Raw genomic sequence first — 22,645 nt, 5'->3', positions numbered from 1 at the left:
TAGCCAGCACAAAGAAAGTTCTCTTGCCAACACTGTTCCATTTTACCAGCTGAAAGTGAAGGGATAGAATAGGAAAACAAATGAGAAAAATTAAAGTGCTATAATAGGTATACCTACTCACTCCCTGCTTCCCAGCCTGTCTCTAATTGGAACTCACAAACTTACATCTGCTTTAAATAGCACTAACCAGTAAAGGGTCTGATCATTTCTGACTTATATGTCAAAAATCATGTTTCTTGACTCAGAAAGTCAAGGGGACCAGACCATGACCAATTCATGAAATCATTGCTTAAGCAACTTCCTTTGGCAGCAAATTCTTTCTGGGACAGCCACTTTCTTTCTCCCTGCTTTCTTTCTTTTTTTTTTCCTAATAAATTTATTTATTTATTTATTGGATTTATTTTTTTATTGGCTGTGTTGGGTCTTCGTTGCTGCACACGGGCTTTCTCTAGTTGCTGAGAGCAGGGGCTACTCTTCATTGTGGTGCGTGGGCTTCTCTTGTTGCAGGAGCACAGGCTCTAGGCACATGGGCTTCAGTAGTTGTAGCACATGGGCTCAATAGTTGTGGCTCACAGGCTCTAGAGCACAGGCTCAATAGTTGTGGCGCATGGGTTTAGGTGCTCCGCGGCATGTGGGATCTTTCTGGGGCAGGGCTCGAACCTGTGGCCCCTGCATTGGCAGGCAGATTCTTAAACACTGCGCCACCTAGGAAGTCCCTCTCCTTGCTTTCTTAACTTCAATATTATACAGTGAAAATGCTTTCAATACACTCCCCCCTCCAAATCCATACCACTAAATGTTATCCCCAAATAGCTTTATTCTAATCAGTTTCATTAATATGACCTCGATTTGTCATTCTCTTCCTCCTCTTTTCTGTCTCTCTTCCAATGTGTAACTCTGCATTAGCCTTTTTTTCTGACTCTTACACAAGCATCTATTAAGATCTTATCTCCTCAGGACCAGGACACCCTATACTACCGTTTTTCTTTTTTCTTAGTAGAGCACTAGGCCCGAAGTCAGAAGACTTTGAGATGTTATAGAACTACCTGTAACTTTCCTACTTTTCTCATTAAACAAAGAAATACAATCAGACAAAATGGGGAAAGACTGCTTTTAAATTTTAAATGTTCTGGGACAAGTTCATTTCCCATAAATTCCTTACCTACTCCAACACACTCTCGTATTTGCTAATTCCTAAGGGAGAAATAAAACCGTGTGCAATTAAAGCAACAGGCAGTATAATCCAGTGGTTCCCAAACAACAGTGTGTGATAGAGCTTTCCATGATTAAATGTGAAAAATAAGGAATACAGTGGTATATACAGAGACACGCACACATATACACAGGAAGGTACCGACCGCTCTTTATTCGAGATTCTGAGCACGCTAATTTCTCAGTACAAACGGGTTTCTTTTATGAAATGACAGTGATGAAAAATGATGTTGGTAGCAAAGTAAATAATCTGACAACTCTACATCAGTTCTCTTTTATCATCAATACCATTATGTTTACCAGTTTATTAGAGTTGACTTTCTCTACCCATGCTCTGCTTAGACCTCCTGGTAGTTCTGGTGCCCACATCCCAGATCTGCCAGCTTGCTCCCAAGGACTCCCACCTGCAGCCTTCTACAGAGAACTACATGGGCTCCCGGGGCCCCTCCATCTAGAGAGTGGCATGTGCCTGGAAGACTTCCATCTCCCTTCGCACTCCCCCAGCCCACAGCCCAAGACAGGCAGGCAGGAGTGTTAGAGCCCAGCTGCCTGGCAACTTTGCCTCCAGGCTGACTGGGACTTCACAGGACTTTGCATCCTTGTCTGACTTCTTCCCTTCCCTGGAGCACTGTCCCCACTCCTGTACCTTCCCCACTCCCTTACTGGTTTCTCCAGGGGCATTTTCTTAACGAACCTTTGGCAGCGGAGTAGTCCTCTCAAGGTCTGCTTCTGGGAAACTGGATCCAAGAGCTCTATGAAATCCCAAAGCTTGCTTCAACAGCTTGTTCTCTCCACTCTGGGACTTTTCTCACTTCTTGGAACACCAAGATCTCACCCCATGATTTCACCTTTGCAAATGGTATTCTCTCTCCACCTTTCCTACCCAAACTAAAGCCTCACTCAACCCTCAGGTGCCAGTTAAGTCACTTCCTCTGGGAGGACTTCCCTGAGCCCCACAGGCTAGGCGTTTCCCTCTGCCAGCACATGCGCCCTGAAATCTCACGGCCCTCTTCCAGGATGGCTTGTAAAACTCAAAGAACAAGACCCACATCTGTCTGGCTCTGTTTTGTTCTGAGCAGTGAGGGGGCAGAGAAGGTGTTCAATCAATGTTTCTGATTGTCTAAAGAAATTCATCAAAACGTTAACAGTTACTGAATCTGGACGGAAGAATTGTGGGGTTTTTGAATACATATTCTTTTTTGGTATTTCCTAACAAGTTTTTTAAACAATGAAACGGATTTCATAATCAGTAAAATTTTAAAAGCCCTTTTTTATTCTGCAATAATATATATTGGTTACATTCTTTTTCTCTTAAAAGTTAATGTCATTTTCTGTGGAATAAGGCCAAAAATCAGTTAGGCAGAGTAGAGATACATCTGTAAATAAAACTGTCACTTTAATCACAATCACACACTACAGCTATCAGCTAGGAACCCAAAAACATGATTTATACTCAAAATCAGTTATGCAGACATTAAGTTTTAGATCAGAGGAAAGACATTACATGTTGCATAGATCTTTTCCCCATATTGGTTCACCTTTCTAGGAAAAAAACAGATGGCTTTGTAGGAAAGAGGCAAAGAATGACAGAGACCAATGAAACAATTCTCACATAAGAAAGAATCCTACTCAAAGTAACTTTTTTTTCCCCTCAGAAAAAAAAACAATCTATATTTTAAAAATGCTGGTTGGACTTCCTAGGTGGCGCAGTGGGTAAGAATCCGCCTGCCAATGTAGGGGACACGGGTTCGATCCCTGCTCCAGGAAGATACCACATGCCACGGAGCAACTAAGCCCATGCACCACAGCTATTGAGCCTGCGCTTTAGAGCCCGTGAGCCACAACTATTGAGCCCATGTGCTGCAACTACTGAAGCCCATGCACCTAGAGCCCGTGCTCTGCAACAAGAGAGGCCATGGCAATGAGGAGCCCACACACCACAACGAAGAGTAGCCCCCACTCACCGCAACTAGAGAAAGCCTGTGTGCAGCAACAAAGACCCAACACAGCCAATAAAATAAATAAATAAATAAATTTATTTTTTTAAATGCTGGTTTTCTGTGTTTTTTAAAAAATTGATTCATTAATAATATTGTTCACAATGAATTATCAAAATCATTCTGATCAGAATGAATAGTGATTACACCAGGAGTCTCCAGCTTGACTTGAGCTGTATTCTGCATTTGCTTCCTGGCAGCCTGGGAGATGTTCTCCTCCCCTCAACTCAAAGGAAGCAGTGTGTGAGGTGGCACCTAATCTGTGCCCCCACTCCTCCTCCAGGCTGGGCTCCTACAGTTTAACAGGTGCCCACAAACGGTCTTTGGGCAAGAATAAGCTCAGAAGGGCAGAGACTTTTGGCTGTTTCGTTCATTGTTCACTAATGTATCCTAAATACCTAGAACAATGCTTAGCACATGGTAGACACTCAAAATATTTAATGAATGAATGAATCAATCAAGCCATATAAAGATTAAAAATTGATAAGATCAATAAGTAATAGAAAAAATGCACAAATAACATGACAGACAGTTCAAGGAGAAGGAAATACAAATGGCTCTTAAACATGAGAAGATATTCAACCTCACAGATGGTAAAAGAATAAAGTTAACATGAGATAACATGAGAAAATGTTAATTTTCACCTACCAAATTGACAAAAATGCTAGAATTTATTAAAACATTCTGTAGGTGAGGCTTTGGCAAAACACGCATGTACATACATTGCTGGTGGGAATATAAATAGGTAGAGCCTCTTTGGAGGGAAATTTGGGACTATGTATAAAATTAAAATTAAAATTACCCTTGGCCCAGCAATCTTCTGGCAACGTATCCCACAGATAAAGTTGCACACATGCGAAGTGACTCGTGGCAAGGTTATTCACTGCATTAATAATAGCGAAAGTATGGAAACAACTAAGAACCCATCAATAGGGCGTGGTTAATAAGTTGGGGTACACAACTCTAGAAAAGAATAAGGAAGCTCTCTATGTACTTATATGAAAAGATCCAATACATACCACTAAGTGAAACAAGGTGCAGAACCATGTGAAGAGTGTGCTTGTTTTTGTATATAAAGTGAAGTAAAATATATTTGTATTTGCTTATATCTACATAAAGAAACTCTGCAACGATGCAAAGGAAGTGGATACAAGTGGTTTCTGTGAGCGAGGGGTGGATCCTAAGCACAAGGAGAACAGGGTACTGGCAAGACTGAATTATGTACTTTTTTGATTGAACCATGTGATTATATTACCTAGTCAAATAATCATATTTTAAAAATCAGGAGGCTGAACTACAGAAATGAGAGAGAGAGAGAGAGAAAGGGAGGGAGAGAGATGCTGCTATGCAAATCAATGATGTAAATACATAGGCTTTCAGGGAGAATGCATGAATACCTAAGGCAACATTTATTTTTAAATGAATATACCTGTTACAAGAATATCCACCTAACATTAAAGCTAATCCCCTAAGGACCTCCTCTAAAGTATCACTTTGTAGGTTGACTTTGGGTTACTCAAAGTATATTTAAAAGGAATAATATGATGCCTGTTTGAAAATATATTAGAAATCGTATATCCAACTAACTTCTCAGATTGGCCCATGTCGCAATTAGTTCAAATCGTTCTTTTGATTTATAGTAGATTCACACACAAACCTCACAATCCATGATTATTGCGGTGTGAGGTTTTATATGTATAAAGAATACATTAAATTTCATGTCTGGTCTTTCCTTCCCTATCAGAAAACTAAGGAAAATTTTTAAATTGTAGCTGTTTAAATTACTTAAGAGAGTGCTTCTAATGAAAAAAGACCTCCAGAACAAAAACCACCACAACCTTTCAGCCATAGAACATGGTCATTAAGAAATGAGTCTTACCTGACTTCAGCCAGTGGACCTGGGGAATAAGGATTTGCAGAACAAGCTAGAATTCTAATGACTGCTCCAGGATGATAGGTTTCCAGAACGTGAACGGCTGTAGGATACACCTGTTGTTCAAAAGCAAGTTCCACATAGTCTTGGCTCTGGAAGTTGGGCGGCGTCCTCTTGAATGGCACGGAAGCGCTGGGACAGTGATCCCACCATGTTCCATAAGTTCGAAACACAGCTGTCTGGGTGAAGTCACCAGAACTCGGGAAAACGTTTGGTACACCTGCTAAGTTCCACATGGTGTAGGACATGCTATTCTCACTCCCATAATGGGAGCTGAAATCCACTACCTCTTTGGCATACTGGACCACCTCTGCATTGAGAGGGGAAGTCCGGCTGTTTGATTCTATAGTTCTATGGCTGTTCATCATTTCTCCTCTTGTAGCTGTCCTGGCTCGGCGCCGAAGGCACATATAATAAAACATAGTCAGAACTGTTAACATGGGAAAGACTGGTGACATCTAGGTGTGAATTATGAAGCTTCAAAAGGTCAGGTGTCCTCCATAAGACGCATGAACTCTTTGAAGGATGTTCTAAAAAAATGAATGGCTTGGTGAAATAAAATAATTTAAATAAGCAGAAAAATGCATGGATAAAGGTAATAAACAGGATTTTTACCCAATGTAACTTCCCAGAATGAAACTGAAAAAAACAACATTCACTGTAAATGTGAATCTCTGGTATAATTTATCTAATGAACTTTTAAGAAAACTGAATATTGAAAATGTATACAATTTTATGCTATATGGGAAGCAAAACTAACACTATAAGGCAATGGAAGATGTATGACCCCCCCAAAACCCGATTTTACACAAAATTATAACTATCCTTCAAGAAATACTAAGTCCTTGAACTTTTAAAATTAAAAATATTTAAAATGTACGGCAAACCACTAAAATACTGCTGTAAATCCAAAAAGACCTTAGGCATTTTATAACTTCACATTTTAACAAATGATTCCCTATTGTTAATTATGACTCACTGCCGAACATGCTAAATACAGATTTCACATTATGGGAATATAGTCTTCTAGAGCTGACAGTTAATCCAGACCAACTAAATTAACTGCCTTACACATCACAGATCACCAGACAGTGCTTAATTTATAACTCCTAGCATTATTTGTGAGGGCAGTTCACAGCTGGCTGGCACCTGGTTTGTTGCCAGCTACTCCTAGAAATCACTCACCCTAGATGGAACCGTCACAGGATACACACTGGGAATGCAAAGGCTGGCACTCATCCATGTGGCCTAACAATTACACCCTGATTTCAGGTACAAACATTGAAATACAACATTCTTTTACATGTAAGATAAGAGTTTTAGAAAATATTTTTATTTCTAACTTAGGAAGTCAAATATCCCAAAAAGATTATTATCATAGACAAATAGCTACTTACTAGATACAGAACGTTCAAATTGAATAAGTCACATTTTTCTGAATTGTGTGGATAATTTTGAATAATTAATATATTTTTAAAATTTTAGGACAGAATGTAATAAAAATATTATTAATGAACCCTTTTTATATAGAGGTTGCAAACCCATAGCTTATGGGTCAAACCATGCCAGCAAAGATACTGTATTAGGACCAAAGAATGATTTTTAAAATTTGGAGGCATTTTCGACCTTTAACAATCAAGAAGACCGTGTGAGAAGAGGCCTGGTGACTGCTCCTCTTCCCAGCCAGCTCTACTGGTTTACGACATACGCCTGGCTCCTGTCTGCACTGACTCGCTCATCAATTGTCAAGCACACTCATTTTTCTACCTATGAAGTCTTGAGTTCAACTTCTCCTAAGTAGAAGAAGGAAAATATAACAATCTTTTCTTTAGTAGAGCAATGTGCTAGCCTTTCAAAATGTTAACACTAAGATTATAAAACAACATTAAACATCTCTCTAACCTAAAACCTCTAACGGCTTTTTGCTCTTACGAAAATAATACAAGATATCATCGAAATCCCTTGGTTTGACATTTCAAGGGTCTCCTCAAGCTAGACCCATTTCTTTTTGTCTAGTGCAGTAAACCCTGTCACCCTCTAAACACCCTTCATATTCTACTTTAACTCTGCCTACCTCTACCATTCCTCTTCCAACCACTTTATGCCATAAGTGGGCTTCTTATCTGGCACATTTGTATCACATACACACCCTTGTTCTACAAGGGCCTACGTTAGGACCAAGTTCCTTGAAGGAAGGAATCCAGCCAAACATTTCATTTATCAAAGTACTCAGTATGTACTAGGCACAAAATATGTCACATGTTGACAGAAAGATGGTGAGCAAACAAAAAGTTATAAAAATCTGAAATAATTTAAAATGAGATGACAGCATTCTCTGCCTCTCAATCCCAGCCAGATCCAAACACACTGAAATGCTTGACAAAATATAACCAGCAAAACAGTAAATAAAGAGCTGAGTTAGAAACAAGTGAGGAAAACCTACAGTTCTGAGAAACAAAGAAGAACCAGTTATGGGTCTTGGTGGTTGTAATAAGGGGACTTTCCAACACCCACACAGAGAGGTTATTTCAAGCCACAGGTCACATTTGGAAGAACCTTCCTAAAGCCAAAATTCAGGAAAAATCACCCTATCTGTGAAACCAGAAACACGAAAACAGCTCACCGGCCAGAAAGCCCAAGGATACCTGACATCAAGCTAGGCAATGGGGGAAAGTTAGTGGAGGGAAATCGGAACCCTGATAGTCATGTACCACGCAGACTGTCGGCCTAAATTCACACTGCCTTCATGGCTGAGAATCCCCACACCATCCCCAACCAAAAGACCTAAAAAGAAAGAGTGGTCCTGACCTGGCAGGGGCAGATGTGAACCTCTTTGTAGGGATGCTTCCACAACACGGGACTGAGTAAACCCTTACTAAAGATGCCGCACACTACAAACTTACAGACTGCAAGAGAAAATGAACCACGATGGACAGTCAGCAGGTAGACTCACTAAATGACCCCCTAAGAACAAGAAATATTAAAACACTCTGAACAAGACTTTTTCTGGAAGAGAGTAACAAAGCATGTATTAAAATAAATAAGGTACTCCTGCAGCACATGCTCTAATGCTGATGTATCATGAGTCAACGAATCAGATTCACATCAGGACATATAACACCAAGTGCTGAAGTATAGGACAGGTCATAAACGTGGGGAAAAAAATAATTATCTAGAATATCACCTCTTTATTCAAGCATTTCACCTGCCACAAGTATAAATCTGTCAGACAAAAAAATTTACAAACGCACAAATATCAAATCTTTAACACCAAAACTTGAAATGATATTCCTCTTTCTTTTACCACATATACTTTATTTCAAAATAGGCCCCCAGGTAAATTAAGAAGTGTAATTTTCCAAAGAAGTTACTTGGCCCCTCTCTTTCTTAAAAGAAAAAGAATGAAATAAATCTACCAACAAAAATGAAATTTAGGAAATAAAGAACAACGTACAAGTATCCCATTCAATTGACAGCTCAGCTACTTTGGAAGACTGTGGATGTTTTACTCCCGAAAATCTTCAAGGGAAAGACAGAAACCCATCTGTCAAGGAGGATGGATGGGTTTGACTGTTTAATCTTTGGACATCGCTTCTCCCTCCACAGTCTATAAATTGCTACAACTGAGCTCCTTTTACTTTCTTCGTAAAACTGCATTTATCATAAAGTAATAGTTTTATAAAAGCAAAGAAACATTTGCAAAATAAGATATCATCATTCATGTGAACTTTCACAATCATTCTTGGCAAAAAGATTGAGACAAATTGTGAAAGACAAATTCTATTTGACCTACCAAGCCACAAACTTTATAACTGTTTCCCAGCTAGCTTTTACCATCATAGATTATGGGATAATATCAAAAGCGGCAAGACTGTTATGTGGGCAAAGCCTTTTTAAGCTGCTGTTAAAGTTAAGTAAAATTCTGCATTGAAGCAACATATGTAAAAGTGAGTAATAACCTGTAAATATGTGTATTATATGTTCAAGTTGCTTCAGTGTAGAAGAGAAATGTAAATGGATGCTTGATTTTTTTCCAACTATGGATAACAATAATCTTCAGTTAATTTTTTGTGAGATAAAGCTAAAATGACAAAAAATTTTGAAAGAAGAAAAGACACTGTATAAAAAAAAAGCACCGGGGGAAAAAAAAAACACTGGAAAAGCAAATATGTTTATTCTTTTTCCAGCCATACTACTTGGAAAAACGTAATGAAGTTAAAACCTGTTTCTGACAATAAACACAGCATAAAAATAAAAAAGGGAAATGTGTAAACCCATTATTAACATCCTTCATTGATTCCAAACTCCTTCCCAGTCAACTAAGATGACACACACAAGTGTTTGGGGGGTGGGGACGAACATATGGAGAAGAAAGGCTAACTCACCCTACTTTTCCCTGGGAAATGAAGCTGAAAAAGGGAACAGAGCTGCAGTTTCAGGACTCATGTGGGCAGCAACGACCAATGCAGAAGTTCAAATTGTCCATGTACTATTTGGACTTTTGCCAAGGCATTGAGGGAATTTCTGATAATCAGTGAATATCCCAGTGGGCAATGAACCAAATGCAAAAGATACAATAACTCCCCTTTAGGAGGAGAATGGAATTCTAAGACAAAATGATTTTTCCCACCTGGTACAAATAAACAAATATTAGTCTGGTATATTAAATTTATCCAAGAGGGTGACTATAAGATATACCTTTTAGGAGACATTTTCTTTTCCAGTTCATTCAAAAAGCTACATTAATTTTAAAGATTCTCACAACATATAAAAATATTATTTTCTATTTAACAAAAAGTCTGAAATAGAGTGGATCTTTTACTTTTTTTTTTTTTTTTTTTTTTTTGTGGCACACAGACTTAGCTGCTCCGTGGCATGTGGGATCTTCCTGGAGCAGGGATCGAACCTATGTCCCCTGCATTGGCAGGAGGATTCTTAACCACTGCGCCACCTAGGAAGCCCCCTTTACAAGTTATTTTATATAATCACTTGTCAACAATGATTACAAAGTAAGAAATTCCCCACAACACACTGAAATTTTATACTAGCACAATCAAGGAATACAAAACAACAGCCATTGTAACCTGTATCAGGAGACTTTCATTCTCCCTGGGAAACGACTTGCTTTATACATGATTTTATTATAATACAACTTTATTTGCAACCACATCTTTCGTATTATAAAATGCTTAAAGTTTAATAATACAATTACAGAGAAAGCAACAACAGTGGAAAAGAGAAATTAAGAGGTATAGACAAGGGAGAACATATGTTTACTATTGAGATTTGAAGTGAGATGGGGAGTCGATGAGGCAGAGAGAAGCAGGATGGTGGGAACTGCAGAGAAGATGGCAGAGGAATGGGGAAGAAGGCAAAGGGCTTTTCATGAAATCAGCGAAAGGAGGCAACTGGGATGAGCTTGAAAGGCTAGGTTCACGGTGTGATGGAAGAACCTGGAAAACAAGTTTAAAATTCCAAAGAGGATTCTCAACTTCAAGTCAAAAGATATGGGAAAGATAAAAAGGCCAGGCACAAAGGCACAGTCTTACACGGAAGGCAAGTTGTAACACAATATTTACTTGCAAAAAATAGCCCACAGAGATGTGTCAATGAAGTGATACAAAAAAACAAGAATTTGGGCTGGCTTGCAGGATGTTACCAAAATGTCACAGAGGGCATAAGCTGGTAACAAATCAAGAAAAAAAATGTGGAACTTTAAACACTGTCCTTTCTGAATCCTGCTGAAACTGATCAAGAGACACTGCTTTGAGGAAAGGACTTTTCTGGTTCAGTCTAGAAATCAAGACATGAGGGAACGGAGGGAAATATCAATCAAGAAAAGAATGAATTACATTTGTATGTGGGGCAGGAGCTGACACTCACAACCGGCCCCCTTCCCTGGCTTGCCCCCTGCAAGCTTCTACACCACTACCTGCTCTCCTATCTCCTCCCACCTCTCTAGTAACTTCTTAGTCTCCTCCTTGGGTCTTCTCCCTCCTCATTCTTCTAAAATATATAAAGATCCCATTTGATAACATGATACACAAGAACCTCCCGCCAACTTTGGACCAGTGTTCTCCCTGTCCCTTCCACTTCTACATACCCCGCACTTCCTGTAGACCCACCAGAACCTCTATCATGGCCTCAACTGCACTTGTGCCTTCACACCTCAGCATCTTCAAGTCTCCCATTGAGGCTGAGTGGCTGTAGAATTCCCTTGCTCCCCCTCTGCTTGGCACTCTCTTACTCACCTTTACGGTCAAACCTTATCCACCACCTGCTTTGTCCTTGCTCTTACATTTTGCGTGCCATTTCTTACATGCTGAGATATTTTTTCTACCTTAATAGACTACGAATTCCTCAAGTTCAAAGAATGTGTCTTAATTAAAACTGCATCCTTAGGGCTTACTTAGCACATGCCAATATATGCTCAATTAACATTTATTCAATTTTTTGGGAGACTGGAAGAGTAGACGGCAGAAGAGAACTAAAATAAGTTTAAAATAGACACAGAAATAAAACCAGAGACCCTTTAAGATAAGACACATGTAGACCAAAAAATGAAGCAAAAAAAAGTTCCATATCTTGATACAGAGAAAAAGAGGGGGAAATGGATAATAAAAACGGAAACACAATAGGTAAGAATCAAAAGTATGACCTTCCTTGAAGCCCTCCAGTAAGGAATAGTATATATATTGAAATTTTACTGTTCAAAGAGAATGTAAAAAAGTGGTAACTTCTGTTACTACAAAAGCAGCCTTGAATACATAAAAAGACCTGACCTTGGCCACAAAGAAACTCTGATTGAAATTAAAGAAAGATTCATGAAAGAGATGATTGGAGAGGTAAAAGAAAGCTATTCTCTCAAATATGATGACTTTTTTTAACACTCCAAATCTATGTTAAGACCATACGGTGATTATAGAGAACTGGGAAAACTGTGGATGAAAAAGAAGTTCTTTAAAAAAAGTGGGGGGGGGAGAGATAACCTCAGAGCAAAAGAAAAGAGACAGGCCAAGAGAGGCGATAATATAAGAGTAAGGGTAAAAAGACAGGTTAATATTGTTCAGGTATCACATATGCTAGGGAGGTGCAAAGGCCAAGTCTTAACAAAAGCTTCCCTTAATTACTTACAATGTATTATATCAAAAAAATATGACAGTGTCAGTAAGGAGACTGTTGAGGGTGGAATATTGACTTCATGTGCCTCTCTCTTCCTCTAAGTAAATTTTCCTCCAGTTGAAACATTTTTATTATCACTATAGTTTTTAATCAACAGGGCCCCAATATAGAATAAACAGGTAGCGTTCTTAACCATGTGGCTGAACAAAGAGAAGAGAACCTCCTGACCAGCTTCAAGGTTTTTTGAAAATCCAGGCAAACAAAGCAGAAGGAAAAGACGGGGAACCAAGCAGGAAGAAAACCCTGACGGCCAGGGGACAATCTTGAAAACCAAAGAGGTAACTAGTACCCCGCTCTCTTCCAGGAATCAAGGTCGGCCTTGAAGATACACAAAGTATGGAGCACAGCGGGCTCTTCGAAATTTCTGCTGAGTTTAATGAGCAAATGGTGAAGACTAAGCAGGAAGTGCCTAACCAGTGAAACTAGGAATAAACTTACCAGAAAACAAAGGGTGAGGTTTAGAACCAATTTAAACTAGGAATTGACAATGGTTAATTCTGCAGAATGTTTTATTTCTCCTCTTTCTTTCCTAGACTTTAACAAGCATATCTAAACTTATGAAATATTTCATAGGCAATCTTTAGCAGCAAGAAAAAGGAAGTAAAAAGTCAATGTTTAAAAAAAAACATATAAATGTGGGTTAAGTGAATGGTGATTTTCTGATACAATAGATCTGGAAACCCTCTTCCTACCCAAGATACTACCTCAAGAGTGACGAAGAAGGACATGTTTCTAATTACACAGGTATGACACTATAAAGTACCTTACTTACAAATGCCACTATGCTATATTAACTCTATTTTACATTTTTCTTAATTATTTAATGATGAGTAAGAATAAACCATCCAAGTGGGAAGAACTATAAATTAGAATAAACCTATCCCTTTTGCAGACACAATGTATTAATATATTTAACTAAAACCTAAAGTATTAAAAATTAAGAATATATGGTTGAGGATCATTTTAATGGACTCACTGAAGAGAGAAAAAAACTCTCTCTAGCTATTAAAACCATAAAGTAAATGTGAATTTATTTAGCCAAATACTAGTTATACATTTGTACATTAAAATAAAGAGCATGTTACCTAATACAAATATATGGAATGTAGTCAGCCTTCCTAACAAAAATCCAAGTACAAAATCACAGGTATGCAGTGCTAGCCATTCACGCTAAAAGAGCAACTAATGAAAATGGTGTCAGACTGTTGAATTAACTTTGGGTTATACCTTACATTCCAAAATATGTACTCCATTTTAAGTGTACAGTTTCATGAGTTTTGACAAAGACATACACCAGTGCAACCAACACCAGGACCAAGACATAGAATATTTCTATTCTCCCAATCACCCATCCACTCCCTGGGCCAGGAAAAAGCTGATTTGCTTGCTGTAACTGTAAATCAGATTACCCTTTATTCTAGAGTTACATATAAATGAAATATGTACGTACTTCTGGGTCTAATTTATTAAGCTCAGCATAACTGAGATTTATCCCTGTTGTTATATGTATCAGTAGTTTGTTCCTTGATTGCTGAATCATCTGTATTATACGGACATATTCATTCACCTGCTGATAGACATTTGCATTGTTTCGAGGACCAAAATGTTTCCAAAATGGCTGTAACATTTTACATTCCCACCAGCAATACATGAGAGTTCTAGCTGCTCCACGTCTTCACCAATAGTTAATATTATCAGTCTTTAGCCATTGCAGTGGGTGGGTGGTGATACCCTACTGTTTTAGTTTGCAATTCTCAACTGACTAGTAATGATGTGGAGCATCTTATCTTTTCATGTCCTTATTTGCCATATGTATCTTCTTTAGTGAAATGTCTAGCTTGCCCATTTTTAATCAAGTTTTTTTGGTTTTCTTATTATTTATTGAGTTGTAAGAGTCCTTTATACATTCTAGATACAATCTTTATCAGATGTATGTTCTGCAAATAGTTTCTCCCACTCTGTGCTTGCCTTTTCATCTATTTGATAATATCTTTTAAAGAGAAATGTTTTCAATTTTTAAGTCCAATTTATCTTTTTTTTCTTTTCTGACATATTTTTGTGGATCCTCGCACACATTTTACTTAAGAGTAATTATAAAAGAATAAACCCTAAGACAGACAGTGTCTAATACCTTAAATCTGGAAACAGTTAAAAACAGATTAATCAAATTTTAAGATGATATCAAACTGTATGCTGCAAACATTTCCAGTGGGAATACAAAATGGTATAGCCACTTTGGGAAAGTTGGACAGTTTATATTGTAAAGTTTAATATACCCCTACCAAACCATCCAGCAATCCCACTCCTAGGTATTTTCCCAAGTGTATTAAAACCTACATTCAAACAAAAACCTCTACACAAATGTCTATAGCAGGTGTTCATAATCATTCTAATCTGGAAATAGTCAAGACATCCTTCAACAGGCAAATGGGTAAGCAGTGGTACACCCGTCCAATGACATGCTACTCAGTAACAACAAGGAATGAGTCAGGGTTCAGGCAACAGCAGAGATGGCTCTTAAAATGCATTCTGTAAGTGAAAGAAGACACACACAAAGGCTATATATTGTTTAATTTCATGTACATGATAATCTGGAAAAGGCAAAATTATAGGAAAGGAAAGCAGATCAGTGGTTACCAGAGTTGGGGGAGAAGACACTGTTGACTCCAATGACTGCAAAGGGGCCACAAAAGGAATTCTTATGGCAATGAAACCGTTCTATATACTTTTGTTTTCAGTCCTTACTGTGGGCCAAGACAGTCAAGTCAGAGATTTGATTCCCCAGAATCAGCTTATTTATGGGCATCCTATCTTATTAGTCTGTTTTTGACCAGCACACCCTGAAAGATATCTACTAGTTGGCATGTCCTGTCCATTCATTATACCCAGGGCAAAGCCTGATCTCAGAGTCCCAGCTGCTCACCTAGCCTTAGAGGATGACTTGTCCAGAAAAGAGACCTTCATGGCTTCAGAAATTCTTGACCAGGAACAAATCAGTCATTTCAGATCTGCGTTTATATATACATGAGTAGAATTAACCATCTTAAAGACAGAGAAACAACTTGGGCAATTAGAGCAAATGGTCTCCAACAAAAGTTAATGCAAAAAATAGGAGAAGAGTTTTAAAATAATAACTATTATCTTTAGTATGAATTAATAGGGCATAGGATCCATAAAACAAGTACAAGCTAACTTTTTTTTAAATGTTTAAGTTCATGGAAATTAAAATCATGATGGTCAAAATAAATTGAAAATTGAAATGAAAAAAATAAGTAACCTGGAACACAGATGCAAGAAACCTAATATCTATATAAAGTGAACTCAAAAGACTGAAGCTGATGAAAATTCAAGAAAATCCTGTAAGATAATGTAATATTTTTAGAAATTCTAAAGGAAAAAGAACTGACTCAAACTCTTATTCACACAGAAAAGCAAACAACAACAAACCAAAAACTGTGTGTGGACATGCAAGTATACTTTCCATAACTCTTTTTAAAAACATTATTCAAGGAAGTATTCCAGTCACAAAACAAATGAATTAAAGTAAATAATTTTTAAAAGATGAAGACATAATATTCAAGTAACCAATGACCTTATAGTTAAGTCTAAATCACTACAGATACAGTATTGGTAAAGTTGAAAAGGATGGTTAGGGGAATAAACAAAAGATATGTGATGTAAAAAGGAAATCAAATCAACAGAACCAAGAATGTGGAGAAGGCAAAGAGTCAAGGTCTCACCTTATTAAATGGAGGTGTGAGGGGAACAGAAAGTCAATTCTAGATGATTTCAGAATTTCCAAACTTGCAGGGAAGAAAAAAGTAAGTATGAATAGGTTAAATTTTCCTATTAAAAAGTAAGCCCTTTTGCACAAGGGATCCTTGCAATGGAGTGATTCTGTATTTTGACTATGGTGGTGGTGACAAGATCTACATAAAATGTCAGAGAACACACACACAAAGTGCAAGTAAAACTGATGAAATCTGAGTACAGTGTGTAGATTGTGTCAATATCAATTTCCTGGATGTACTATTGTGCTATAGTTATACAAGATGTTGCCACAGGAAGAAACTGGGTGAAGTTTACACAGGATCTTCCTGTATTATTTCTTTTAATTGCATGTGAATCTATAATTATCTTTTTATAAAAACGTTTTTAACAATCCGAAAGAAAGAAAGAAAGGAAAGAAAGAAAGAAGGAAAGAAAGAAAGAAAGAAAGAAAGAGAGAAAGAGAGAAACAGAGAAACAGAGAGAAAGAGAGAAAGAAAGAAAAAGAAAGAAAGAAAGAAAGAAAGAAAGGGAGAAAGAAAGAGAGAGAGAAAGAAAGAGAAAGAAAGAAAGAAAGAAAAAGAAAGAGAAAGAAAGAAAGACAAACTTTCAAGTTGGGATGGGGGAAGTTGGAAGGAAAAATAAAAGTCTAGCTAGATGATGTTTGATATAACAGAGACAAGTAAAGCAAAATGATGTAAAAGAACTGAAAGAAACATATAGGCAATAAAGATCTACCCAGTACACACAAAACTGACAGAGATAGCAACAGTAATATCAGAAATCATTAAACAGAGCAAAAAAATATTTTATATTTTGTAAGATTAAAATTCACTAAGAACAAACATTTATAAGGATGAATCCAACCAAATTCATAGTTACAGTAAGAGACTAATACATTTTGCTTACTGATTTGTCAGTTTTGAGAAAACAGTAAATAACGATACAGTATAATGAATGTATGAAATCAAAAAACAGGTAAAGAGGAGCTTATCAAAAATGTTTTGGGAAAATATCCACACATTTAGAAAAGTAAATTTAGAGTACAGTTGATCTCTGAATAATGCAGGGGCTAGGAGCATCGGCCCTCTGTGCAACTGAAAATCCATGAATAACTTATAGTTGGCCCTACACATACACAGTTCCTCCTTATCCACAGTTCTGCATTCCCAGATTCAACCAACAGTGAATTGTGTTGCATTAACTACTGAAAAAAATCTCCATACATGTGGATTCATGCAATTCAAATCCATGTTATTCAAGGGTCAACTGTATTATCAAAGCAACCATTTTTTTTAAAAATCTAAATATATAACACAAACTATCCAATAAGAGAATATGTACAAAGAATATTTTAATAACCTTGGGATGGAAACGAAGGAGGCCATAGAGGAAGAGAATACAGAACTGACAACATCCATATTAAAGATTTATACATGGCAAAGGCTTCCAGAAATAGCATTTAAAGAATAAACTATAAGAAAATACTAGCAAATGTGTACCAAGTCATTGATAGCCACAGTATGTAAAGAGCTATTACAAATCAATAAGAAAAAGAGGAACAGAAAACTAAGAAAAGAATATGAACGAGTAACAAAACACTGATACATATTCAGCTCCATCAATAAGCAAAGGAATGCAAAATTAAAATAGTAAAAATACTACTTTTCATCCATAAAATTACTAAAATGTAAAAAATGGTATCATTTTAGCAGTGATTGTTTCAGGACAATTCACAGGTCTCTCACATTTCTGAACATCTTATAAGCAGGGGCACTGATAATCTCTGTTCCAGACTATCCTTTCAAGGGTATTTATACAGCAAACATTGTTGGCAGATAAAGAGAGGTTTCCCTCTGGAGTAGCGGGCAGGTTTTTTTTTTTACTATCCAGCATAATAATGTCTCTCTCTTGGGCAAAGGTCAGGCAGGTTTACTTGCGGCCTATGATGAACAAGTCAGGTTCCCTAAGCTCAGGGTTCCTCTCCTGTAATGCAATCTACTGCATGTGCTAGAATCATCTGGCCCTCATCACATCACCCTGTGGAAATTAGGGTTCAAGGAAGTGGCACAAGAAAATGATGATCCTCTGTCTACTGTTATCGCTGTGCTCTGACCCAGGATCTCATGTCTTCCACCAGCATCCATGAAACTGTGAGCTTGCAAGTAGCGTAAAACTCAGCCTGGACAATTCCTGGCAATGATACAGCAACAGCAGGCAGCATTCTCAGAAACTGTATAAATTTACTCTTACAACAAGCTTTTGAAGAGGAATATGGAACAATCTATCATCATTTAAAATGTATATAGCCTTTGACCCAGCAATTCCACATCTAAGCATTCACACTAAGGAACTAAATAAATGTGCAAATATACACACACAAAGAGAATCCCTGAGACTTTGTTTCTAACAGAAATAAATCTGGAATAGCGTAAGTATTATCAGGGAGATTGGTTAAATAAATTTGGGGTTATTCCTACAATGAAATATCAAGACTTTTAAAAGATAAATGTTATATGCACTGACATAGAAAGATGTTCATCAATTATTACAAGCTAGAAGTTACTGAACATTATATGTAGTATGCTGCCAGTTATGAAACACACATAAACTTATACACATGTATTTTTAATGTCTGGAAGGAAAGAGAATAAATGATTAAACAGTGATGATCTCTGGGAATGGGGTTACTAGACAGGTGAGCACACAATACTTTTACTTTCTCCATTGGCTATTTCTGTATTACTTGACTTTTTTTAAAAAGAATGTATACATTTATTTTATGAGCTAATAACATTTCTAAGTATCTATTACAGCAACATTTGAAAATTCATTATATTTAAGATGTTCAATTGGGATAATAAAATACAAATGGACATGGGGCAGTCCCAGGGATCACTTCTATAGGCATTTATCTCTTACAGCTACTGAAACCAGGTACAGAACATTTGGAGTCATAGCTGATGAGGAGAGACACATTCCACTTACTCATACACAACGCAAAGTCAAAAGACACACAGATTTTGAATCAAGCTGCTTTTCTAGGTATAATTCTGAGAAGCAACTCTAACATGGCAAGTTCTGAGTTACCAAGAGAAGGGATTTATTTAACAATGGTTAATTACCCAACTGACCATGAGAAAGGCAAGCTAAAATATAATTTCAAGAAGAGGCAAGAAACTTTAAAGGAGCGGATGCGGCAGGGAGGAAGGGGTAAAAAAGGAAATCAATTTACCCTCACTAAACGTGTTCATTCCAAAAATATTTAGTGATGTCTACAATATGCCAGGCACTGTTTGAATCACTACACATTAAAACACATTATAAAGCTAAAGTAACAAGAGCAGCATGGTATCAACACAGGAAGCAAGAGATCACTAAACATTAATTCAGAAAAAATATTCCCCCAAATATAGAAAAGTTAAGGCCTCAGATAAATACAGCATTTGCCATCAGTAGAGAAAAATGGAATTCAACAAATGATGGGGGCAATGGCTAACAATTACAAGATAAAACAAGGGCCTTAATTCCTTTCTTACACTAATATGTAATTGAGGTAGGTTAAAGATTTAAATACGAAAAATAAGACCATTAAAAGAAAATAGAGGAGTATATTTATATACAATTCATGTGGCAAAAGGTCTTTCTTAAGAGGATACCAGAGTTAGATCCATGAAGTTAAAACTAATTATGCTGATAACAGCAAAATTTAAGAGGATGAGGCAATGAGACTAACCCAGTAAAGAAAGAAGGGGCAGTTTTTGTTAACTGGCCATACTTAAAAGATGACCAGCAACATCTTAAGATGCCACCGTACAAAGGCCTATAATTGCATTACTGGATCATGGCACTAGTAAAAAGGAATTAACCATCTTACTTTGAGCTGATCTCTGATTTTCAAATCCATAACAGAAAGGAAGAGTATGAAAATGCAGGACTCAGAGAAGCCTAAAATTGGGACAGTAGTTTAAAAGAAGAGAGAGAGAGAAAAAAAGAGATGGTTCGCAGAAAGGAAGTGTGGAAAGAAAGATCTAGTTCAATGAACAAGTAGAGTGCCTACTGTGGGGTAGTGCATACGGCCACTAGAAAGAGACGTACACTGTCCCTTTCCCCCAAGAACTTAGTGTCTAATAAAGGGCTAAAGAAGTGTTGATGTCTCAGGAAATCTCCCTCTACTCAACCGACAGGTACAATAATGTAATATATGACAACAGAAGCATGAAGTGAGCTTTAAGGGGAAAAAAATGTACTTATATTCTGAACTTAAGAAACTGAGGAGTGCATGCCAAAACCCAGTAAAGGTAGCCTGTGTCCTCTAAGAGACCAAAGCAAACAAGATCCCAGCACCTGGCGAGTCCTCCCGGGCATAGAGCCACACACAGCAACCTGCCAACGCAACTACCTGACCACAGGTTTATAGCACCTTAACTTTCTAGTTATTTGTATATTTTCATTAGTGACTGCATGCGAGGCTTTGTGGCAACGAGCACTTGGGAAACCATCAGAGAAACGCAACGCCACTTCCACTGCAAACACGCCAAGGAGGCCAAGTGGATGTGCATTATCACACTTTCCTCTAAGGGTATCTCCAAACATAGAAACGGGGCTGCTGCCGCGTATCTCGTGGCAGTCCTGAATTAAGACACGGGCCTGGTTAGGCAAAAACCATCGGGTGCCAAAGAGAAATCGAGGCAGCACGCGCAGGAGCAACAAGTACACAGGCGGGCAGGTGGCCGGCTCGAGGCTGCAGGGTCAGCACTAGCCGCCAGCCCCGCGGTGTAAACAACCCTGCGCCGCGCGCACCGGGCGACGCCTCACGCCCAGCAGACAGACGGGCAGTGAAGCGGCGCCCGAGGCAAGCAAGCTGTCTGCAGGGTCCCCAACGAGCCCCGCAAGCACAGGCGGACGGCGGGCGAGGGGAGGCCGTGGTGGGGACCTCTGCCTGGCGCCCAGGCTCCCCGAAGCGCGGCTCCGCCCGGGCCCGGCCCAGTCCCTGCGCCAAAAGAGGACGACGGAGACCCGCAGGAGGGAGAAGTAAAGGAAGGGCCGTACCCTGCAGGGTCCGGGAGTGGCGCGCGCCGCGGGCTTCACCAGCGACCAGTCGGCGCGGGGAGGCCGGGGCGCGGGGGCGACTCCCAAGCTCCCGCGCTGCGGCGCGACGGCTGCGAGCGCGACCCGGAAGAAAGACGCGCCAGCGGCGCGGAGGGGCGGGGCCAGGGGCGAGGCGGGGCCACGATGGCGTCTGGACCGCCCCCCTCCTAGGCCGAGGGGAGGAGCTTACTGCTGCCTTCCTGGCCCTGCAGATTGCTAGTTACTCCCCAGCGGGCTGCGGTTGCAAACGTACTGTGGAGGTGCTCTTCCTCTCATCGGCCTGCCATGAGCGGTGTAGTCATGCTAGGGCATCTTCAGTCCAGAATTGTTGGGTCAGGGGACGCACAGAGATTACTGATGTTAAGGTTCTCAGAGGAAAAGTGGGACAAAAGTTATAGGTGCTCTAAAGGCATAATTCACCATGTTTACAAACCTCTTCTGTCGGAGATGCAAGTCCTTCCTGCAGGTGTATCTCCCTCCCAACATTCCGAAGCCCGTGATCATTACCTCTGTTGAAGAAGATGCACTTACGGTCTCCTTTAATCATTTTAATGTATTTTCAGTAGATACAACATTACCCTTTTTTTAGTTTGCATATTTATCTTGCGTATTGCAAAGTTTCCATTAAGATGGAAAACATTTCATAATGAAGAAAGGTTGAACTACACACTATCTAATTACTCCTAAAGAGGCAAAATAATAAGGATGTTTATTTATAAATTTTATACATGAAATGAGCTAAAATATGATGCTCAATATAAATTGTATGCAAAAATGGAAACATTTCGAAGGAACTGAAGCTTAATCACCATTTCACCTTCAACTCTCCTTGAGTGTGGCCAGCACTTGGTGACTTGCTTCCAAAGAATATGGAAAGGAGGGAAAAGTAGCTTTATTGTGGAGAAAGCTGGGAAACACTACCTTGCCCAGTTGGAAGTTAACACAGTTAGTGATAAGCCAGGTTGATAGCACGTGCCTTGATATGGTGTGATGGAAAGGGTACTTCATCTCTGTAATAGTCTTCCTCAAAACCTGTAAACCCTGTCTAACCTTGAGAAAAGAGCAGAAAGCCCCAAGTATCCTATAAAAAACCTGAACGAAACGCCAATTTAATGAGAAAAAAAGAAAAAGAAAACTGAGAAATCGTCACAGACGAGAGCTCTCTCCCTTAGGAGACAGGACCACTAAATGTAACATGGTATTTTGAACGGGATCCTGGAACATGGCAAGGTCATTAGTGGGAAAACTAGTTGTGCTAGAATAAAGAGTGGAATTTAGTTAACAGTGATGTACCAGTGTTGGTTTCTTAGTTGTAACAAATGTACTATTGTAACATAAAATGTTAACAATAAAGGGAAAATGGATAAGTGATGTAAGGAAACTCTGTACCATCGTTGGGACTTTTCTGTAAATCTCGATCTATTCTAAAATAAAGAGTGTATTACAAGTAATAAATTAATTG

General features: G+C 38.6%; 1 protein-coding gene across 2 annotated transcripts in view; it reads right to left on the bottom strand.

Annotated features, from left to right (window-relative positions):
• FBXL4 (F-box and leucine rich repeat protein 4) overlaps positions 1-21,283 on the bottom strand; it is a 65,570-nt gene extending 44,287 nt beyond the window's left edge. For both annotated transcript variants that reach the window (XM_057739680.1, XM_057739681.1), the window contains exons 1-2: positions 21,145-21,283; positions 5,089-5,672 (exon numbers count right to left, since the gene is read on the bottom strand). In XM_057739680.1, the coding sequence (XP_057595663.1) occupies positions 5,089-5,600 (512 nt within the window). In that variant the 5' untranslated portion in view covers positions 5,601-5,672; positions 21,145-21,283. The remainder of the gene's footprint in view (positions 1-5,088; positions 5,673-21,144) is intronic.
• Positions 21,284-22,645: the final 1,362 nt, after the last annotated feature.

Source organism: Hippopotamus amphibius, chromosome 6 (assembly GCF_030028045.1).
Source record: "Hippopotamus amphibius kiboko isolate mHipAmp2 chromosome 6, mHipAmp2.hap2, whole genome shotgun sequence".
In the NCBI taxonomy this organism is placed as follows: domain Eukaryota; kingdom Metazoa; phylum Chordata; class Mammalia; order Artiodactyla; family Hippopotamidae; genus Hippopotamus; species Hippopotamus amphibius.
The sequence above is the reverse complement of the archived record's forward strand: the minus strand, read 5'-3'. Positions and strand labels throughout refer to the sequence as shown.